The 22863-nt window shown below is 45.6% G+C and overlaps 1 protein-coding gene, 1 long non-coding RNA gene and 2 other non-coding genes across 4 annotated transcripts; all 4 read right to left on the bottom strand.

The window, feature by feature from the left end:
* Positions 1 to 3953: 3953 nt before the first annotated feature.
* Positions 3954 to 4025, bottom strand: trnaw-cca (transfer RNA tryptophan (anticodon CCA)). The gene has a single exon. It is a non-coding gene; the product is annotated as a tRNA-Trp (tRNA).
* A 411-nt stretch (positions 4026 to 4436) lies between these two features.
* On the bottom strand, positions 4437 to 4508 carry trnag-ucc (transfer RNA glycine (anticodon UCC)). Its single transcript has one exon. It is a non-coding gene; the product is annotated as a tRNA-Gly (tRNA).
* A 2484-nt stretch (positions 4509 to 6992) lies between these two features.
* Positions 6993 to 22257, bottom strand: LOC140400131 (uncharacterized). The gene is made up of 2 exons (XR_011938059.1): positions 22209 to 22257; positions 6993 to 7530 (listed from the first exon to the last, which is right to left on the bottom strand). It is a non-coding gene; the product is annotated as an uncharacterized lncRNA (long non-coding RNA).
* LOC140400130 (histone H2B-like) lies at positions 12835 to 14233 on the bottom strand. The gene has a single exon (XM_072489604.1). The coding sequence runs from the start codon at positions 14090 to 14092 to the stop codon at positions 13706 to 13708; it is 387 nt and encodes a 128-aa protein (XP_072345705.1). The 5' UTR covers positions 14093 to 14233; the 3' UTR covers positions 12835 to 13705.
* Positions 22258 to 22863: the final 606 nt, after the last annotated feature.

The following is a 22863-nucleotide window of genomic DNA, read 5'->3' as shown; positions in this document are numbered from 1 at the left end:
GTGTATCTTTTCTCGCCACTACAGTCCAAGGATACAATTTTAGCTTAATGAACGATAGTTTCAAAAACACTCTCGTGGAACTAAACCATCTTACCAGATGTCCCATCAGTTCATCAAAAACACTCGTAGAACGGAACCATCTTGCCAGATGTCCCATCAGTTCAATTTTCTAATCCCCAGACTGACCTTTGATTTCGTCGAGACGATCTTTCCGTACCAAACGCGAGTGACCAGACAAATCAGACCATGAGAAGAGGGGAAAACCAATGTGTGTCATTTTACAGCTACACACATTGTGGGCCCGTTTCCACTTTCCTTGTCGAAAATCAGTCTAATTCTCATTTGGCAGTTGGTCGCTAACCGTCTGGAGAAATCCCGGGTTTCCGGCACCAAATGACAAAACATTGAATTCTTTACCCGTCAGTCTGGCCCCAATAAAACTCGAGATGGATTTGTAGGCATAGTATTATTTATTTTTAACCAACTTGCAAGTCTGAATCGCATCACACAAACCCAGAACACAAGCTGCCTCCTGGGTCTTCCGAATCGAGTGCTATTGGAGACAAAGGAATCTCTACAAATACATTCAAATGACATCAAGTTTCACATACAGATTCCCATTGGTCATCCTATACCCCTCCTGACCTGGCAATACATCCTTATTGGCTCACTTCTCATTCCTTAACCCTGGATCTCTTGTTACCCAGCATCCTTTTCTCCTCCTCCACCAGACACACCTCCCCCCTTTCGTGCCATGCTTTCTGAAATCCTTTGTCTGTGAACTCACTAGGATTAGACTGGCCTACATCTACATTACTGTAACTAATACATTTAAACTAACTATTTTATATCACATTCATCAGCTTCACAGTTCCAGGGTCCCAGGTTCGATTCCCAGCTGGGTCACTGTCTGTGCGGAGTCTGCACATCCTCCCCGTGTCTTCGTGGGTTTCCTCCGGGTGCTCCGGTTTCCTCCCACAGTCCAAAGATGTGCAGGTTAGGTGGATTGGCCATGCTAAATTGCCCTTAGTGTTGCTTGAGTGGGGTTATTGGGTTATGGGGAAAGGGTGGTGTGGGCTTGGGTAGGGTGCTCTTTCCAAGAGCCGGTGAAGACTCGATGGGCCGAATGGCCTCCTTCTGCGCTGTAAATTCTATAGAGAACAATATCCAATGATAAACCACTACAGAAACCGAGATCACAGTTTCGCCAATCGGACGGATGTGAACAATCCAACCAGACTATTTAGAACAAGCGGAGATTCCTGCCTCCAGCCACCTCACTTTCTCCAGCTCTCTTCCTCAGCTCGAAACACACGAAATCACGCAAACGCCTCCAATCAAATTATTATTGCGATGGTCGGGAATCGACCCCGGATCAACTGCTTGGAAGGCAGCGATGCTCCCAGTATCCCCCCATCACTTACTGCCGAATGTTGAGTCCTTTTGATGCTTTGCTTTGTTTCGTAAACAACGTCTTACTATGTTTCTGTTATTTCACTCCAATTTAAAATGCTCCTGAATGAAAGTGCCCGTGTCGCACTGCTCCCGTTCAGCCAGGAGATGGCACCAGTCCACAATAAATGTTTTTACTTCTGATGTTCTGTGTGTCATTACATAGGACTCTTGCTCTGGCCTGAGACCTCACCTTGTCCTTGTGTCCTGATGCTGCCGTTTGCACCCTGATTAAGTAATCATAGAATCCCTGCAGTGCAGAAGGAGACCATTCGGCCCATCCAGTCTGCACAGACCCTCGGAAAGAGCACCCCAACACGGCCCAATCCCCTAGAACCGTTTGGATACATCAGGTGTCAGTCTCCTCTGATGACGAGAGTTCAATCCCACTCCTGACATTGACATTGATTCTCAGCTGCGATAAAATGCCAGAGGTCCCGGGTTCAAAAACCCGGATGGTGTCATTGACTGAAATCGGGAGGAGGTTTGAGCTCCAGGGAAGTTATTGCAGCGAATATATCAGAGCAGAACACGTGAAGAAACGGACAGGGTATTTAAAGGTCGTTTGATCATGGTGTGGGATTCTGAATTGATCCTCAAGTAAAAACAGCACCCACGCAGCTGGCTGAATACAATGGCTGTTTGTACCTGATAAACCTTTGATTTGGCCAACGCGTTTACGGGATGAGGTGGCCGAGTGGTTAAGGGGCCGGATTGCTATTCCATTGAGCGCTCCGTGCGTGGGTTCGAAACACATCATTGTCGATTTTCCATCCTGCTTTCTCCCAGTGGGACTCATTTTTCCAAAGTATCTGCAATCACTGATGTGACAATCCAGTCCAAGTTGTGAGGCCGGATTGCACCGAGTTGTGTTGGAAGAGCGAGAATTGAAAATTCAGTCTTGTTCCGATTGAGATGCATTGATCGGGTAGTGAGGTCGGAACCACTCTGTCTATTGGGTAGTGTCAAAGCCAAGCGACATTTCATTTTTCGAGAGAATGAGGAGTTTAGGGAATCAGGATATTCACCCGGCAAAAATCTGCTGGAGGAGGGAATGAGGGGAGTCCAAAAATGTATTCAGAACTTTAATGTAGCGGCGGCAATGGAGCTTCACCAGAATGATACAGACATAGAATGTTTCAATTACGAGGACAGCTGAGAATTATAGAATCATAGAATGGTTCCAGCATGGGGTGCGGCCATTCCGCCCTCCGTGCCCATGTCAGTCGCCCAGGGCTGGAAAATCTCAGCAGACCTGGCAGCATCTGTGGAGCGGGAACAGAGAATGGGAAGCATGGTCAGACTGGACTGGAAACTGTAACTCTGTTTCTCTCTCCACAGATGCTGCCAGACCAGCCGAGTTATCCAACATTGTCTATTTCTGTTGCAGCATTTTATGAAGAATCCCCATAGCGGCCTTGCCTTTGTGCTCGGCGGTTCTATTTATTTATTTAGTTCTGTATAAATTTAGAGTACCCAATTATTTTTTTTCCAATTAAGGGCCAATTTAGCGTGCCAATCCACATACCTTGCACATCTTTGGGTTGTGGGGGTGAAACCCACGCACACATGGGAAGAATGAGCAAACTCCAGACGGACAGTAACCCAGGGCCGGGATGACGCTTCTATTTATAAAGACTGGTCCCGTATGGGCACTAAGGGCAATTCATCCAATCCACCTAATGCACGTCTTTGCACTGTGGGAGGAATCCGGAGCACCCGGAGGAAACCCACGCAGACACGGGCAGAACGTGCAGACTCCGCACAGGCAGTGAATCGAACCTGGTACCCTGGCGCTGTGAAGCCACCGTGCTAGCCACTTGTGCTACCGTGCTTTGTGCCCAGAGAAGTTATTGCAGCGAATATATCAGTGAAGAACACGTGAAGAAATGAAAACGACATTTTAACACCGTTTCACCATGGTGTGGAACTGATATATCAAATAAAAAACCGCACGCTTGTGCACCCAGGTAGCTGGCTGAATGCAATGGTTGTATGCAACCCCGATAAACCTTTGATTTATTTGCTGAACAAGAATTTCCCCATCTCCGCCTTAAACATAATCAATGTCCCGCTTCCGCGGCCTTCTGAGGCAGAGTTCCAAAGTCGCACAACTCTCTGAGAGGGAGAAATTTCCTCATCTCCATCCGAAAAAGAGCGACATCCTTGTTTTTAACTGCCCAGTAGTTCTAGTCACCCACGAGCAGTGAGATTGAACCAACTGTTTGGGCAGCACGGTAGCACAATGGTTAGCACAGTTGGTTCAATATTCTCAGATAATAATATGGAAGCGGCCAACGTGCGGCTCGAACCCTCGACCCTGGGAGGTAGAGCCCCATGCTCTACCGACTGAGCTATCCGAATGTTTGATGAAACTGCTCAAAAATATAAACTGAGCGGGTAAATCTGAAATATTCGGACAAATTGTGGCTTTGAACGGAGTCATTTCGGGAACATTCCCACAGAGAGAAATTCCTGGAACCAGCGGCAGAAAAACTTGCTGAGCCTGACGTGATTTGAACACGCAACCTTCTGATCTGGAGTCAGACGCGCTACCGTCGCGCCACAAGCCCAAGCGCAAGAACTGAGCGTTTCTCCTCATAGATTTATGTTTTATTTACACCCAACCGTGCGAAAGAAACCCAAGGAGGTTAGATTGAGGGATACTAAAGGGCCCTGAAGTAAAGCAGCTGTATCACGTGGTTAAGGTGATGCACAATAATCCATTGTGCTCTGTACACGTGGCTTCAAATCCCATCCTCGTCTGTAACGTGTCTGTTGTGTCTCTGTTTGGTCCACTTCATGAGGCTTGAGTGAAAACGCTGTGATTTTTAGCTTTTGTCGGAGGGCTTGGGCAGTGAATAGTCGAACACTGTCCATATTATTTCACTCCTCGCTGTACTTGCCACTAAATTCTGAGTGAGAAACTTTCTCTTCCTCAGTTTGAAACTCACAACGAGGTGCAAAAATTGCGAATTTATTATTGCGATGGCCGGGAACCGAACCCGGGTCAACTGCTTGGAAGGCAGCTATGCTCACCACTATACCACCATCGCTCACTGATTAGAACGCATCCTTTTGGTTCTTTAGATCAGTTTGATTTACTGTTTCGGAACAAGTACTTACTTTGCGTAAGTTATTTCACTCCAATTTAAAATGCTCCTGAATGAAAGTGTCCGTGTCGCACGGCTCCCGTTCAGCCAGGAGATGGCACCAGTCCACAATAAATGTACATTCTATGTGTCATTACACAGGACACTTACTCTCGCCTGAGACCTTAACTTGTCCTTGTGTCCTGATGCTGCCATTTTCACCCTATTTCAGTAATCATAGAATGCCTCCAGTGCAGAAGGAGGCCATTCGGCCCATCGAGTCGGCACCGACCCTCGGAAAGAGCACCCGATTTCGGCCCAAACGCACCTAACCTTTCGAATACGTCAGGATGGCCGAGCGCAGGTCGCAGTCTCCTCTGGAGGTCAGGGCTCGAATCCCACTCCAGAAATTGACTTTTCCTCCGCGAGGCACCATCCAAACCTGGAACCCCTCCCTAACAGCACTGTGTGTGTACATACACCATATGGACTTGCAGCGATTCCAGAATCCCCTCACCGCCCATTCTCGCGGTCAATTAATGAGAGATTGTAAATGTTTGGCCGAATCAGCGACAATCACAGCCAGAGAGACCTGCAATAACCCTCAGGGCAGGAAAGGCAACTTATTGACCTTTGACCCAAAACCAAAATACTGCGGATGCTGCAAACCCGAAACAAAGACAGCAAATGCTGGAAATATTCAGTTGATCCGGCAGCGTCTGTGGAGAGAGGAACAGGTCGTTCCAATGAAATGTCAGGATCTGAAATGGTAACTATTTCTCTTTTCACAGATACTACAGATCCGTACAGTATTTCCAGCATTCCCTTGTGATTAGCTGAACATCCTCAGACTCTGTAGCTTCGTCCGGTAAAGTGTCTGTTCACTGAAGAAAAATCTGGACTCAAATCCCAGCCCAGCCTTATTCCGTTTGACCACCTGTGCGATTGAGAACTTCCTCCACAACAGGGGGAAATGTGTTGGATTTCTAGTCGGAAAATATGCCTTTTGCAGGGTTAAATTCAGTAGAATATCTACAGAGATTGTAACGCAAGGACTGATTTCAGCTGCCATCATCCAGTTGTTAAATCTTTCCACTAGAAATCCGCTGGATTTTCCCCTTTGACTTGAGTCCTACTCCCAGAGGATCAGTTCAGTATTTTCAGTAATATTATATTTTGAATGCTCTATTTCCACAGAATTGTGACGCTGAAATTGCTCACACTTCTCTCCATTGTTATCTACTCTGCAGGTGTCGACTGCACCATCTAATGGAGACATGCTCACAGGGCTGTGAGAGAGGCTTTCTTTCAGGCATGAGACCTCTTTTGGTCCATCAACAGCAACCGGATGTACGCAGAGGAACTCGGAATAGGGAGCCCCTCTTCCCAGGATGGACTTAATCAGGGACAATGTGTTGTTTGAAGAGAGAATCAAAGGTCTGAAGAATTGGTCTGAGATTCCTGGCGTTTTGTGAAGAGAACAAGATGGTGGAGCAATGTGACAATAGCAGGATACGAGTTTGGGATATTATCCAGTCTGTGCTGGGGGGCCTGCGGGAAGGACGTTGTCTTGTCTGCCCACCCAAGCTGAATGTTGGGATTGAGGTGGTGATCAGATTCCGAGAGGAGGGTGAAATCCTTTCACTGAGCTTCAAGCTCAGAGTGCGGTTGAGTGTCTTGAGTTACAGGAAGATACAGACGGGATGGTCAAATGGGCAGAAAAATGGCTGATGGAATTTAACGCTGAAAAATTAGATGTGATCCATTTGGTAGGGGGGTTTTCACAGTAACTTCATTGTAGTGTTAATATAAGCCTATTTGTGACAATAAAGAATATTATATTATTATTATTGGATTAATGTGAATGGCCTGACACTGGGAAGTCCTGAGGAACAAACGGACCTTGGAGTGTTTGTCCAGAGATCTCTGAAGGCAGAAGGGCAGGTTAATAGGGTGGTGGAAAAGACATTTGAGATATTTGTCTTTATCATTCGGGGCATGGATTACAAAAGCAGAGAGGTCATGGTGGAGTTGTATAGAATGTTGGGGAGGTCACAGCTGGAGTACCGTGTGCAATTCTGGTCACCACATTCTAGGAAATATGTGACTGCACTGGATGGGGTGCAGAGGTGATTCAGCAGGATGTTGCTTGGGATGGAGCATTTAGGATATGAAGAGAGGTGGATAGGCTTGTTTTCTCTCTCTCGCGGGATCAGAGATGATTGAGGGGTGATCTCATCGAGGTGTACAAGATTATGTTAGATATAGACAGGGCGGATAGGGAGCACCTGTTCCCCTCAGTCACAAGGGGACACTGTATTATTCTGTGATTCTGTTACAGATCAGATCTTGGAGGTATCGCTGCTGTATTCCCAGGAGGCGGTGGTCTGATTCGGAGAGCAACAGCTTCCATCGAGGACGGGGTTCTCAATAAGAACAAACTGGAGGTGTGGGATGTTAGAATCTGCTCAGCACTGATTCATTTTTATTCATTGTTGTGTCCTAGAATAAACACGTGGATTGTAGCGGTCCATTAAAAACAAAAATAGAATTCGGAAGTTTCTGGACAGTAACTTCACCATGTCCACGTTACATCACTCAGCATCCTCAGCTGCATCACATCTGGTCCACGTTTCCACAGCAGAGAGCACAGTTTCACAGCAGAGAGTACATTTCCACTGGAGAGATCGCAGTTTCTCAGCAGAGCGCACAGTTCACGGCAGAGAACACAGTCCCACAGCAGAGAACACAGTAACACAGCAGAGAGCACAGTTTCACAGCAGAGAACACAGTAACACAGCAGAGAGCACATTTCCACAGGAGAGGTCGCCGTTCCCCAGCAGAGCACAGTTCACAGCAGAGATCATATTCCACAGCAGAGAGCAGTTACACAGTAGAGATCTCGGTTCCACAGTAGAAATCACAGTTCAGCGGGAGAGAATATACTTAAATATCGGAAAGCAGTTTAATTAACATCAGGGAAGACCTTTCAATAACAGAGTGAAGATGCAGAGAACACAGTTACACAAGAGGAAAGAGGGGAGATTTTAGAACAAAGAACAAAGACAAAGAAAAGTACAGCAGAGGCACAGGCCCTTCGGCCCTCCAAGCCTGTGCCGACCATGCTGTCCATCTGAGCTAAAATCTTCTAGTCTTCCTGGGTCCGTATTCCTATATTCCCATCCTATTCATGTATTTGTCAAGATGCCCTTAAATGTCACTATCGCCCCTGCTTCCACCACCTCATCTGGCAGCGAGTTCCAGGCACCCACTACCCTCTGTGTAAAAAACCTGCCTCGTACATCTCCTGTAAACCTTGCCCCTCACACCTTAAACCTATGCCCCCCAGTAATTGACCCCTCTACCCTAGGAAAAAGCCTCTGACTATCCACTCTGTCTATGCCACTCATAATTTTGTACACCTCTTTCAGGTCACCCCTCAACCTCCGTCGTTCCAGTGAGAACAAACCAAATTTATTTAACTGCTCCTCATAGCTAATGCCCTCCATACCAGGCAACATCCTGGCAAATTTCTTCTTCTGCACCCTCTCTAAAGCCTCCGCATCCTTCTGGTAGTGTGGCGACCAGAATTGAACACTATACTCCAAGTGTGGCCTAACTAAGGTCCTTTACAGCTGCAACATGACTTGCCAATTCTTATAGTCAATGCCCCGGCAAATGAAGGCAAGCATGCCGTATGCCTTCTTGACTACCTTCTCCACCTGTGTTGCCCCTTTCAATGACCTGTGGATTAAACTCCATCTGCCATCTCTCCACCCAAGTCTCCAAACAATCTAAATCCTGCTGTATCCTCTGACAGTCCTCATCGCTATCCGCAATTCCACCAACCTTTTTGTCGTCTGCAAACTTACTAATCAGACCCGTTACATTTTCCTCCAAATCATTTATATATGCGACGAACAGCAAAGGTCCCAGCACCGAACCCTGCGGAACACCACTAGTCACAGCGCTCCAATTAGAAAAGCATCCTTCCATTGCTACTCTCTGCCTTCTATGACCTAGCCAGGTCTGTATCCATCTTGCCAGCTCACCCCTGATCCCATGTGACTTCACCTTTTGTACCAGTCTGCCATGAGGGACCTTGTCAAATGCTTTACTGAAGTCCATATAGACAACATCCACTGCCCTCCCTGCATCAATCATCTTCCAAAAACTCTATCAAGTTACTGCGACATGACCTCCCCTTCACAAAACCGTGCTGCCTCTCTCTAATACGCCCATTTGCTTCCAAATGGGAGTAGATCCTGTCTCGAAGAATTCTCTCCAGTAATTTCCCGACCACTGACGTAAGGCTCACCGGCGCGTAGGTACCTGCATTATCCTTGCTCCCATTCTTAAACAAAGGAACAAGATTGGCTATTCTCCAGTCCTCCGGGGCGTCACCTGAAGACAGAGAACACTGGAACTTAATGGGAACACTTTCTATATATGATCAGTCAGTCGAAGCTTGTGTGTTATCTTGTGTAAGGTGACAGTGTCCAGCTGCTGCGTGTGTGTGTGTGTTCAATTGTTGGTGAGTTACACAGTGGAATTGTGCCGCCAGGGTGCGCTGTCGAGCACAAGTGGTCCTGATGAACAACACTGCCGAAGTGAGGAATTGTGTCGCTTCAACGCAATAAAAACCATTAGAACAGAGTGGCGCAGCGGAAGCGTGCTGGGCCCATAACCCAGAGGTCGATGGATCGAAACCATTCTCTGCTAGTTGTTTTATTTATACTTTCCGTTACAGTAAAAAGAAACATTTAGCTTCTCGCCACAAGTATATCTGACATTTCTTTCCAGGAAACGGGTTTTTACTCGGCTGGAAGGGGGTTCCAGCAAACACTTAATTTGTGCAACCAATGTCTGAAATGGCATTTACTCACACAGGGACACACGCTGTAAATGCTGCAAACACACACAGGCTTTCCATGATTGCAGAATGTTCAGCACCATTCACAACTCCTCTGTGAATGAAACAGTCCATGTCCAAAGGCAGCAATCCTGGACAATGTCCAGGCTTGGGCTGAAACGTTCCAAGCAAAGACCATCTCTAATAAGTGAAAATCTAACCATCGCCCCTTGACATTCACCGGAATTCCCATCACTGAAACCCCACTGCCAACATCTGACTGATTGTCATTGGGCAGAAACTGAACTGTTCATATAAATACTGTGGCTAGAAGGCAAGCCAAAGACTCGGACTCCTGTGGCGAGGCACTCACTCCCTGACTCCCCAAACCCTGTCGACACAGCATAAATCAGGAATGTATTGGAATAATTTCCATTTCCTTTAATAGTTGCAATTTCAACAACACTGAATAGGTTTGACACAATCTAGGACAAGGCATCCTGCTTGATCGGCACCCCATCCATAAACACTCACTCGCTCCAGCACTGATGCAGAGTGGCAGCGTGTATACCAGCTACAGGATTCACTGCAAGAAGTCACCAAGGCTCCTTTGGCAACACCTTCCAAACCCACATCCACCACCATCTAGAGTGAACAAAGAACAAAGAAATGTACAGCACAGGAACAGGCCCTTCGGCCCTCCAAGCCCGTGCCGACCATGCTGCCCGACTAAACTACAATCTTCTACACTGTCCGGATCCCTCTATTCCCATCCTATTCATGTATTTGTCAAGATGCCCTTAAATATCACTATCATCCCTGCTTCCACCACCACCCCTGGTAGCGAGTTCCAGGCACCCACTACCCTCTGCGTAAAACACTTGCCTCGGACATCTACTCTAAACCTTGCCCCTCTCACCATAAACCTATGCCCCCTAGTAATTGACCCCTCGACCCTGGGGAAAAGCCTCTGACTATCCACTCTGTCTATGCCCCTCATAATTTTGTAGACCTCTATCAGGTCTCCCCTCAACCTCCTTCGTTCCAGTGAGAACAAACCGAGTTTATTCAACCGCTCCTCATAGCTAATGCCCTCCATACCAGGCAACATTCTGGTAAATCTCTTCTGCACCCTCTCTAAAGCCTCCACATCCTTCTGGTAGTGTGGCGACCAGAATTGAACATTATACTCCAAGTGTGGCCGAACTAAGGTTCTATACAGCTGCAACATGACTTGCCAATTCTTATACTCAAAGCCCCGGCCAATGAAGGCAAACATGCCGTATGCCTTCTTGACTACCTTCTCCATCTGTGGTGCCCCTTTCAATGACCTGTGGACCTGTACTCCTAGATCTCTTTGACTTTCAATACACTTGAGGGTTCTACCATTCACTGTATATTCCCTACCTGCATTAGACCTTCCAAAATGCATTACCTCACATTTGTCCGGATTAAACTCCATCTGCTATCACTCCGCCCAAGTCTCCAAACAATCTAAATCCTGCTGTATCCTCTGACAGTCCTCATCGCTATCCGCAATTCCACCAACCTTTGTGTCGTCTGCAAACTTACTAATCAGACCAGTTACATGTTCCTCCAAATCATTTATATATACTACAAGGGCGGCCAACACATAGCAACACCGCGACCTGGAGGCTCTACTCCAGCCACTCACCATCCTGTATTAGAACTATATCTCTGTTACTTCACTGTAGCTGGATTAATTTTATTTCTCTGATGTAATGTATCTGTCTCTGTGTATATCTCTGTCTGTACATGCGTGTTTCTATATATGTGTGTGTATCTGAGAATATGTGTGAATGTTTATGTGCCTGTGTCTGTATACCTGTGTTTGCGGGTGTGTACAACTGTGTGTGTATAATGCGTGTGACTCTGTGTACTGTGTGTGTACACGTGTATATACCTGTGTGTGTATGTTTGTGTATCTGTGTGTGTGCAACTCTGTGTATAATGTGTGTGGGCCTGTACACTGTGTGTATACGTGTGATTGTATGTCATTATTGTTTCCTCTCTGAGAGTCTTTTAACCATTTCTAAATCTCTCAGAGGTACAATTGTTGAGTCTGATTGCTTTTTGTGATTGCTATTTATGAGTGAGTACAGTGTCTTTCAGCATCTTACTCTGAACAACCGTTTGAGAATAATCCTGAATCTGTCATGCTCCAGGACTCAGTGTCATGATGGATCTTAGTCTGAACATGTGTTTGAGGATTATCCTGTACCTGTCAGGCTCTGTGACTCAGTGGGAGGATGCGGTTCAGGATGTGACCTTTCAATCTCTGGGACAGTTTATAAGTTTGCATTCATTCCACGTAAATTTCCAGCACAGAAATAAACCATTGCTGTGGGAGGTTTGAAGCAAACAATGTGTGATAGTTTTGGACCAGCATTTAATATCAGAACACAATTGTGAAAGATAATGTAACCTTCAACCTGATACTGGATTGCTCTGGAAGTTTAACTCAGGCTGTACACATTGATTTGATCTGTGAGACTCAGTCTGATTCTGAGTCAGAATTTTGACATGAATGTAAAATGGACCACAGTCTGGAATTGCTGCAGTATCTTCCATCCGGAACAGAGTGAGTGAGGATTTTGCAATAGTTTGCAAGTTACAGCTCAGTTCATAGTCAGCGAAATTATATTGCATCTTTTATTTTCATAAATTAGGTGAGTTTTAAACGAGAATCAGAGTTTGTATCTTTGTCGCTTTCAGCATATCTCAATCTGAGAATGGACCTGATATTTGTGTTTGCAGCTAATGTATTTGTGAGGACACAGTCTGAGGATTAGTACAGCCACCCCTGATGTGAGTGGTGTGGCTGGTATTTCACTCTATTCTCAGAGTACATTATTACGGTTAATTGTGTAATTCTAAACCGGAATCCATGTGTCAGTTTTCTCTGATGTTGATTATTTCACTAAGCTGCTCCATTGATACAGTGATGATGAGAATGGGTGAGAATTTGCACTGGGATTTATGGGGCCTCCTGTCAGTGGAACTGAGTTAGGGTGACATGGACACAGCGTCTGTCTCTCCTGCTGTTTGATTGATGGGTTGAAAATGTGTCTCTGGAACTGTTTCTGCTGCCTGAGACTGTGGAACTGATGATCTGTCTGTGTCTCTTTGCTCTGTCAGTGACAATGTACGGATTGTGTGTGGGAAGGAGCTGGCGACACTCTTCCCTGTAACTTGTGTGGAGGAAACATCACATTTATTCATCTTCAGAATATTCTGGTTTTTGTCTGTGGAAACAAATTATATTTTAAAACTCAAGTACAGTCAACAATTAACCAATCACAGGCCAGGGAGAAGAATGTGGAGGTTTTGATTGGCTGACATTTTCAAATTCGAAACTCCCGCCAATTTCAGTGCAGGAAAATCCCAAATAACGGAACGGCTCAATGTTCAGGAAACTATTTGAATCTCACACTTGGTGATCTGTTTATTGATTTTTCCATCCCAGAATCCGGGCGCTATTTTCGGAACAGTTTTAATTTGTCAATCTCTTATCTGTAACCGGCGGTAATAAGACCCCGTTCAGCAATTTAAAACGGAGCAAATCTCAGCTCACTGCAAAAGCAGAAACAGAGATTACCAACCAACTCCTTCACACAGGCTTCACAGGGACAGAGGGAAAGGGCTGATTTCTGAGCCTCTCCTGAAAGCGGCCGGGAATGTTACACTGGGAAGTGTGGAGAGAATCCCCGACTCTATCCAGCCGGTGGAACAGGCAGGTTTGTGTCCGGAGAATAGGGAGGGCCGGGGAGAGGCAGATCTTAAAGCGTTACATTGGACTCAGGTCCTGTGTGTGCTCAAATCTCGATGATTCCGTCCCTGGGAAAACTGCGGAATAAACAGATCAGCGCGAAAATAACCTCTTCATTCCCGCCTTTACTGTGTCCCGAGAGCGGGAAACACATCACCCGAGAGAAAAAATAGTAATTTCCTTATGAGTTGAACGCACCAGTTGTTAAACTCTGAATATAGTTATCATTAAATTGAAATAATTCCCTCCTGAAATTGTGTTTCTCCTCATTGTCCGTCACAAATGCCAGACTGCGTTTAAAATCGGCTCTCAATTCAGTTTGATTCTCTTCTGTGTGAAAGTGTCTGTGACGGGCGGGTATGAAGCCACATTCTGGAACGGGACAAATCTCTCTCCTCCACAAAGAGATTTCTCATCCAGTCAATGCGGGAAAAGATGGTGCAGCTTTTTCACAGAGATTGTGGGTGGCTCTTAAAAGAGCCGTTGTGTTTGGGGTGGTTTTCAGTCCATTGTGGAGTTTTACTTGGAGCTGGTGTACTTGGTCACCGCCTTTGTCCCTTCCGACACGGCGTGCTTGGCCAGTTCCCCGGGCAGCAGCAGGCGCACGGCGGTCTGGATCTCCCGGGAGCTAATGGTGCTGCGCTTGTTGTAATGGGCCAGGCGGGAAGCCTCACCCGCGATGCGCTCGAAAATATCGTTGACGAACGAATTCATGATGCTCATGGCCTTGGAGGAGATGCCGGTGTCGGGGTGAACCTGCTTCATCACTTTGTAGATGTAGATGGAGTAACTCTCCTTCCTCGACCTTCGCCGCTTCTTGCCGCCCTTTACTGCAGGTTTCTTAATGACTTTCTTGGCTCCCTTCTTGGAAGCTGGTTTCGATGTTGGTTTCTTCTCGTCAGCCATCTTCAATTTCACCCAGAAATAAAGCAAACCCCTTCCGAGCGCTGATTAAATAGACAGAGCCTCACATCTATGCTAATGAGGAATGGGGAAAGGAATGATTGTGATTGGACATTGTGAGAATGAGGACAGCCAGTTATGTTCTGTTCATTTGATTGGATATAACAACAGTCCAATCGGATTTAGGATTTTCCACCAATCAGAAACCAGCTTACTACAAACAGGAAATACATTTCAGAAAGAATGTCTCTAGTCCCAGTTTGTCAGTGTGTAAAGATCCACCGGGGAAAGTGACCTGGCTGTCGGTGAGAGGGACCCTTCACCACAGAGGGATTTACAACACCAGGTTAAAGTCCAACAGGTTTGTTTCGATGTCACTAGCTTTCGGAGCGCTGCACCTTCCTCAGGTGAATGTAGAGGTATGTTCCAGAAACATATATATAGACAAATTCAAAGATGCCAGACAATGCTTGGAATGTGAGCATTAGCAGATGATCCCGTACCAGCCTCCCCGAACAGGCGCCGGAATGTGGCGACTGGGGGTTTTTCACAATAACTTCATTGAAGCCTACTTGCGGCAATAAGCGATTTTCATTTCATTTTTTTTCATTTCATTAAATCTTTACAGATCGAGAGATGGGGTAACCCCAGGTTAAAGAGGTGTTAATTGTGTCAAGTGAATTGTGACACAATTCAAACCCCTTTAACCTGGGCTTACCCCATCTCTGGATCTGTAAAGATTGTCTGGCATCTTTGAATCTGTCTGTATATATGTTTCTGGAACATACCTGATTATATATGTAATATTATCCATGTACAGGGGGGGGGGAGGGGGATATGGAGGGTTGTTTTTCTGGACTGTGTTTTGTACTTAACCCTGGTGGGTTTCTTTTTCATTTTGTTATTGATATTTTATGAAAACCTTCAATAAAAATGTTTTAAAATAAAATAAAATAATTGTGGGAGGGTTCATGATGATGTGATTAGGCAAGAATTAGGAAGCATAAGATGGGAACAGAAACTGTCAGGGAAAAGCACAAATGAAAAGTGGAGCTTGGTCAAGGAACAAATACTGCGTGTCCTTGATAGGTATGTCCCTGTCTGGCAGGGAGCAAATGCCCGTGTGAGGGGACCATGGTTCACAAAAGAGGTTGAATGTCTTGTCAAGAGGAAAAAGGAAGTGTATGTAAGGATGAGAAAACAAGGTTCAGTAGGGTTGCTTGAGGGTTAGAAGGTAGCAAGGAACTAGCTTAAAAAAGGGCTTAGGAGAGCTAGGAGGGGGCATGAGAAGTCCTTGGCGGGTCGGATCAAGGAAAACCCCATGGCTTTCTACTCTTCTGTGAGAAATAAAAGAAAGACCAGGGTGAGGTTAGGGCCGGTCAAGGACAGTAGTGGAAATTTCTGTGTGGCATCAGGATAGGAGAGGCGTTGAATGAATACTTTTCTTCAGTATTCACCGAAGAGAGGGGCTATGCTATTTGTGATTTTAATAAATGACTTGGAGGAGGGGGCTGAAGGGTGGGTCAGTAAATTTGCTGATGACACCAAGATTGGTGGAGCAGTGGATGAGGTGGAGGGCTGTTGTAGGCTGCAAAGAGACATTGATATGATGCAGAGCTCGGCCGAAAAATGGCAGATGGAGTTTAACCCCTGCTAAGTGCGAGGTGATTCATTTTGGTCGGACAAATATGAATGCGGATTACAGGGTCAACGGCAGGGTTCTGAGGAATGTGAAGGAACAGAGAGGTCTTGGGGTTCATGTCCACAGATCTCTGAAGGTTGCCACTCAAGTGGACAGAGCCGTGAAAAAGACCTATAGTGTGTTAGTTTTTATTAACAGGGGGCTTGAGTTTAAGAGCCGTTGGGTTATGCTGCAACTGTACAGGACCCTGATGAGACCACATTTAGAGTATTGTGTGCAGTTCTTGTCACCTCATTATAGGAAGGATGTGGAAGCATTGGAAAGGGTGCAGAGGAGGTTTACCAGGATACTGCCTGGATTGGAGGGTAGGTTTATGAGGAAAGGTTGATGGATCTAGAGCTTTTCTCATAGGAGCGAAGGAGGATGAGAGGCGACTTAATCGAGGTTGAAAGATGATGAGGGGGGATAGATAGAGCGGACGTTCAGAGACTATTTCCGCGGGTGGATGTAGCTGTTACAAGGGGGCATAACTATAAGGTTTGGGGTGGGAGATATGGGAGGGATATCCGAGGTAGGTTCTTTACTCAGAGAGTGGTTAGAGTGTGGAATGGACTGCGTGCTGTGATAGTGGAGTCAGACATTTAGGAACTTTCAAGCGGTTATTGGATAGGCACATGGAGCACACCAGAATGACAGGCAGTGGGATAGCTTGATCTTGGTTTCGGACAAAGCCCGGCACAACATCGAGGGCCGAAGGGCCTGTTCTGTGCTGTACTGTTCTATGTTCTAACAACACCAGGTTCAAGTCCCACAGGTGGTGCTTCGAAACAAACCTTTTGGACTTTAACCTGGTGTTGTAAGACTTCTTACTGTGCTCACCCTAGTCCAACGGTGGCATCTCCACATCATCTCTGTGATATATAACATATTTTACTGCTCAGTAACAGGTGTTGGAGAGTGTGCGAGTGTGTGTTTTATCCTCACTGTCTGTCTATCATATACAACATACTTTGCTGCTCACTGATCAGTTGCTGGAGTGTGTGAGTATGTGAGAGTGGCGAGAGTGTGTTTTACCCTCACTGTCCCCCTGAGACATACAATGCATATTTAACTGCTTACTGCTCAGTGACTGGTGTGTGTGTGAGATAGTGTCTGTATGAGAGTGTGAAGTTGTGATTTGCCCTCATTGTTTCTCGGTGATATATGATACTTACTGGTGTGTGTGAGAGTGTGTGTGAGTGAGAGAGTGTGTGAGATCTCTCAGTCATGTCTAACACATTGTAATATTCTGTTACCGGTGTGTGTGTGAGCGAGAGAGTGTGAGCAGAAGTGTGTGTGTGGGTATCAGTTTTCTCCTCACTGTCTCTGTGGTATATAATGCATATATTAGTGTCTGCTGCTCAGTCATTGATATGTTTCAGACTGGGTGTGCATGAGAGAGAGCGGGTGTGCATGAGAGAGAGAGCGGGTGTGCATGAGGAGAGCGGGTGTGCATGAGGAGAGCGGGTGTGCGAGAGAGAGAGCGGGTGTGCGTGAGAGAGAGAGCGGGTGTGTGAGAGAGAGAGCGGGTGTGCGTGAGAGAGAGCGGGTGTGCGTGAGAGAGAGAGCGGGTGTGTGAGAGAGAGAGTGGTTGTGCGTGAGAGAGAGTGGTTGTGCGTGAGAGAGAGTGGTTGTGCGTGAGAGAGAGTGGGTGTGCGTGAGAGAGAGTGGGTGTGCGTGAGAGAGAGCGGGTGTGCGAGAGAGAGAGCGGGTGTGCGTGAGAGAGAGGGGGTGTGCGTAAGAGAGAGCGGGTGTGCGTGAGAGAGAGCGGGTGTGCGTGAGAGAGAGCGGGTGTGCGTGAGAGAGAGCGGGTGTGCGCGAGAGAGAGCGGGTGTGCGTGAGAGAGAGCGGGTGTGCGTGAGAGAGAGCGGGTGTGCGTGAGAGAGAGCGGGTGAGCGAGCGAGTGAGCCTATGTGTATTTAACCCTCATTGTCTCTCTTTGATATATAACACATATTTTGCTGTTGCTGCTCAGTTACTGGGGTGTGTGGTGAGAATGTGTTTGACCATCACTGTCTCTGTGATATATGATGCATATTTTACTGCTCCCTGCTCAGTTACTGTTGTGAGAGTGTGTGAATATGAGAGTGTGTGAGTATGAGAGTATGTGAATATGAGAGTGTGTGTGAGAGAATGTGTCACTGTGTGTTTGGGAGTGTCTGAGTGGGAGAAATAGTCTGTGTGAGTGTGTGTGTGTTTTACCTTCATTGTCTCGGTGATAAAAAACACATATTTTACTGCTCAGTTACTGATGTGCGAATGTGTGTTTTACCCCCACTGACCCTCTGCGATATAAAACGCATATTTAACTGCTTACTGCTCAGTGACTGGTGTGTATGTGTGTGTGTGAGAGAGAGTCTGCGAAAGAAGCAGCAAGAGTGAGAGAGAGAGAGCGTGAGTGTGTGGGAGAGTTAGTGTTTGCAAGAGAAATAGAGTGAGAGTGTGTTTTACCGGCACTGTCTCTCCGCGATAGATAATGCATATTTTTCCGCTCAGTTACTGGTGTGAGTGTGTGAATGAGATAGCGTATGAGTGTGTGAAAGACAGAATGTGTGTGAGAGAAGTAAATATGAGTTATATAGCATAAAGAGTCAGTGAGGGTAAAGACACACTCTCACTCTCAACACTCACTATCTCTCACACACACAGACCTGTAACTGAGCAGGAAGCACAAGACTATTCATTATATATCACAGAGAGACAGTGAGGTTACTACACACACTCATGGATAGATAGTCCCAAAAGATGTGCTGTTAGGTAATTTGGACATTCTGAATTCTCCCTCCGTGTACCCAAACAGGTGCCAGAATGTGGCGACTAGGGGATTTTCACAGGAACTTCATTGCCGTGTTAATGGAAGCCTACTTGTGACAATAAAGATTATTAGAAGATAGAGTCATATTAACCTCAATGTCTCTCTGCAATATATAATGAATATTTTACTGCTTACTGTTCAGTTACTGGTGTGTGGGTGTGTGAGCGAGAGTGTGTGAGTATATTATTGACTGTGTGTGTGTTTATTCTTACTGTTCAGTTGCTGGCGTGTGAGAGAGAGTGTGTGCGAGTTTTATCCTTAATGTCTCTCGATGATATATATATCACATATTTTAATACTTACTGCTCAGTTACTGGTGTGTGAGAGTGAATGGGTGTGTGTGAGAGAGAGTGAGAGAGAGGAGAGAGAGACAGAGTTGATATTTAATGATTATTGTGCCACTGTTGCTGGTGAGTGAGAGTGTGTGAGTGAAAGTGTGAGTTTTATGCTCAGTGTTTCTATGAAATAAAACATATCTTACTGCTCATTTATTGTTGTGTTAATGTGTTAGACATATTTAACTGCTTACCACGGGTATGTGTGTGAGTGAGAGTGACTGAGTGTGTGTGAAAGAGAGTCTGTGCGTGTGTATGAGAGAGGGAGCATCTGTGTGTGAGAGATAGCGTGTGTGTGACAGTGTGTGAGTGTGTGTTTTTCTGTGATTATATAACAAATATTTTACAGCTTACTGCTCAATTAATGTGTGTGTGTGTGGGAGAGCATGAGTGAGATAGTGTGTGTGAGATGGAGGGAGTGTGGGTGAGATTTTTATCCTCACTGTCTCTCTATGATATAGACACATATTTTACAGCGTACTGCTCAGTTAATGGTGTGTGTGAGTGCCAGTGTGTGTGTGAGAGAGATTGAGTGTAAGTTTTATCCTCACCGTCTCTGTGATGTATTACACATATTTTACTGCTTATGGCTCAATTCCTGGTGTGAGAGAGTGTGTGTGAGAGGGTGAGTCTGTGAGTGTGTGTGAGGGATGGTGAATGTGTGTGAGAGCAACAGGGTGAAAAGTGGATGTGCTGCTGATGGGCAGCAGGGTGGCACAGTGGTTAGCACTGCTGCCTCACAGCACCAGAGGCTGGGTTTGATTCTGACCTCAGGCGCCTGTCTGTGCGGAGTTTGGGTTTCCTCCGGGTGCTCCAGTTTCCTCCCACAGTCCAAAGATGTGCAGGTTAGGTTGGTTCAATAGGCTAAACTGTCCCTCGGTAGGGTTACAAGGAGATGGTGGGAGATTGGTCTTCGGGTAGCCTGCTCATTCAAAAGGTCAATGCAGACTCGATGGGTTGAATGGCCTCCTTCTGCACTGTAGGGTTTCTATGAGAGAGAGTGTTTTACCCCCTCCCCCCCGCCCCCCCATCTCCTTTGATACACTTCGTCCTGAGTGCTAAATCTATCTGTTTCTTAAAAAGGGCAGCACGGTAGCATTGTGGATAGCACAATTGCTTCACAGCTCCAGGGTCCCAGGTTCGATTCCGGCTTGGGTCACTGTCTGTGCGGAGGCTGCACATCCTCCCCGTATGTGCGTGGGTTTTCTCCGGGTGCTCCGGTTTCCTCCCAAAATCCAAAAATGTGCAGGTTAGGTGGATTGGCCATGATAAATTGCCCTTAGTGTCCAAAATTTCCCTTAGTGTTGGGTGGGGTTACTGGGTTATGGGGATAGGGTGGAGGTGTGGGATTAAGTAGGATGCTCTTTCCAAGAGCCGGTACAGACTCGATGGGCTGAATGGCCTCCTTCTGCACTGTAAATTCAATGATTAAAAAAAAAAAGACCCTCACTGATTCTCTCTGATTTATAACAAATATTTTACTGCTTACAGCACACACACACTCTCTCCCTCTCACACACACACTCCAGTCACTGAGCAGTAATCAATTAAATATGCAATATATACCACAGAGATACAGCGAGGGTAAAACATGCACTCACTCTCTCACTCACACTCACTCAGTCACACAGCAGTAACTGAGCAGTAAGCTGTAAAATGTGTTATACATCATAGAGAGACAGTGAGGGTAAAGCACACACACTCACATATTTTACAGCTTACTGCAAAGTTACTGCTGTGTGACTGAGTGAGAGTGTGAGTGAGAGAGTGAGTGCATGTTTTACCCTCACTGTATCTCTGTGGTATATATTGCATATTTAATTGATTACTGCTCAGTGACTGGTGTGTGTGTGTGAGAGAGGGAGAATGTGTGTGTGAGAGAGAGAGTGTGAGTGAGTGTGTATTAACCTCACAGTCTCTGTGATATACAATTAATATATTCTTGATTACTGCTCAGTTATTGATTTGTGAGTGTGTGGGAGAGACAGTGCATGGATGTGTGTGAGTGTATGAGAGACAGAGTGTGAGTGAGTGTGTATAAACCTCTCTGTTTCTGTGTGCGATATATGACATATTTTACTGCTTAATGCTCAGTTATTGGTGTGTGTGTGTTTCACCCTCAGACTCCCTGTGATATTCACTGCATATATAGTGCTTCCTGCTGAGTTACTTGTGAGTGAGCATGTGCATGAGAAAACGCGAGTGTGTGTTTTACCCTCACTGTCTATTTATGATATATGGCATATTTTACTGCTTCTTGCTCAGTCGTTGGTGTCTGAATGTGTGAGTGTGTATTCCACGGTAGCTGTCTGTCTTTGTTATAGGTCAAGTGTTAGGGGGAAACTTAATTTGACTCACTAACACTCTGTCTCTGTGCTTGCATTTGTAGCTGTCTGTCTCTGTTATGGGATTCTGGGTTTAATCTCTATCTGTAATATTATTTACAGATACACGAGAGGACAGGTAATCTCAGTCTGTCCACCTCTCTGATGTGCAAGATTTTACTGTGTTTTCTGTACTTGTCAATATCTGTTTTGTGAGTTAAGGGTGAACATTCTGTTCAGTATTCATCCTCCATTATTACTTTTAGTGCTAACATTGATATGTTAAATGATCTATTTCCATGTCTGTTTCATGAGAATGACACTGTACCATTATATCTGAGATTGTGTGAGATATTTGGATGGGAATTTTATATTTTGTTTTGGGAGGTATCTCGGTAGAAGTTTATGATTATTTCTACACTTTTCAATAAGCTGTACTATCCGACCTTTTACTTGTACCAAAGGTTCACAACTTGTGAGATGAAAGGATGGCCTGACAATTTGATCAGTGTCCCTTTGGAGAACAATGTAAATGCATCATTTTTCTGTTAATGCCTTATTCAAGTGCTTTGCTTCTGATATATTTTAAACTAAGAAAGTTAAAAAAAAGTGCCAATGGATACTTGCACATTGATTGCTGAATCTATAGCCTAATTAATACTATACTGATTACTTTACAGATGAAACGCTGTTGTCAAAAGTTGATCCAACATTCCATGAGAGAGTAGGGGTGAATTGTGGAAAATTATCCCACCTGCCCTCTCGTGTATCTGTAAATAATATTTACATTTTCTCCAGAAGTCCAGATTTACTTGAATTTCTTCAATTGGATAATGAGGACTGTTGGATTGGACATGTTCATCTGGGACTTGAGGTCTATGTGAGTCTGTCTGCTTCTGCTCTGTGACGGTGGAGCTGATGTTGTGTGTGTGTCTCTGCAATGCTGCATTAATATTGTACTTACAGTCAGTTAGAAGGAGACGGCTGCACATTCATGTTGCTGAGGAATCATCATCATCATCATCTTGGAACTCATCTTTTCATCTGTTGAACGAGGAAGAAGAAAAAAAAATTCTTGTAAGTTAGGGTCAGATGAGGCCAATGATAGATCAATCTATTCTTTCAACTGATAATCAGTAAAATAAAGAAAATACTCTCCAAATCCTAACCCAGAATCAGACAAATAAGCCAGGCCCAGAAAGAGCTCTCCCTTCCCCCCGCTCACTCCAAGTCCCGGAACAAGATCGTGCTCCGCTGCGCCTCTTGCAAACAGCGCCCGATTTTCCCTGAACACCCCCCGAGTCAGTAATGATCTCTGAGCCTCTTTGCTCACACTCCCAGATGGATGTGCTGCTGCAATGAGAACGCTGTTTCCTCGCTGACCTGGGCCCTGACATTGACATTTCACTCAGTTTCAACAAAGCGATTCCACTCACTGACCAAATGGAGTGTGCGGGAGAGGGGCTGCGCATGCGCTCTAAATATCTGAATGACGACAGGCAAGCGGTTACGCCGGGCATGCGCAGATCCCCCAGCAATTCCGCGTTGAGAATCAATTCCCCATTTCACTGTCATCGCATAGAGAGCAAAACATCCTCGAGAGCCCGTGTTGGGGGGAC

Source organism: Scyliorhinus torazame, chromosome 24, assembly GCF_047496885.1.
Source record: "Scyliorhinus torazame isolate Kashiwa2021f chromosome 24, sScyTor2.1, whole genome shotgun sequence".
NCBI lineage: Eukaryota > Metazoa > Chordata > Chondrichthyes > Carcharhiniformes > Scyliorhinidae > Scyliorhinus > Scyliorhinus torazame.
This window is presented reverse-complemented; position numbering and strand designations above follow the sequence as displayed.

What these genes read in the sequence shown, in the direction of transcription:
- LOC140400130 (XM_072489604.1), bottom strand. Translation starts at nt 14,092, where the DNA reads ATGGCTGACGAGAAGAAACCAACATCGAAACCAGCTTCCAAGAAGGGA.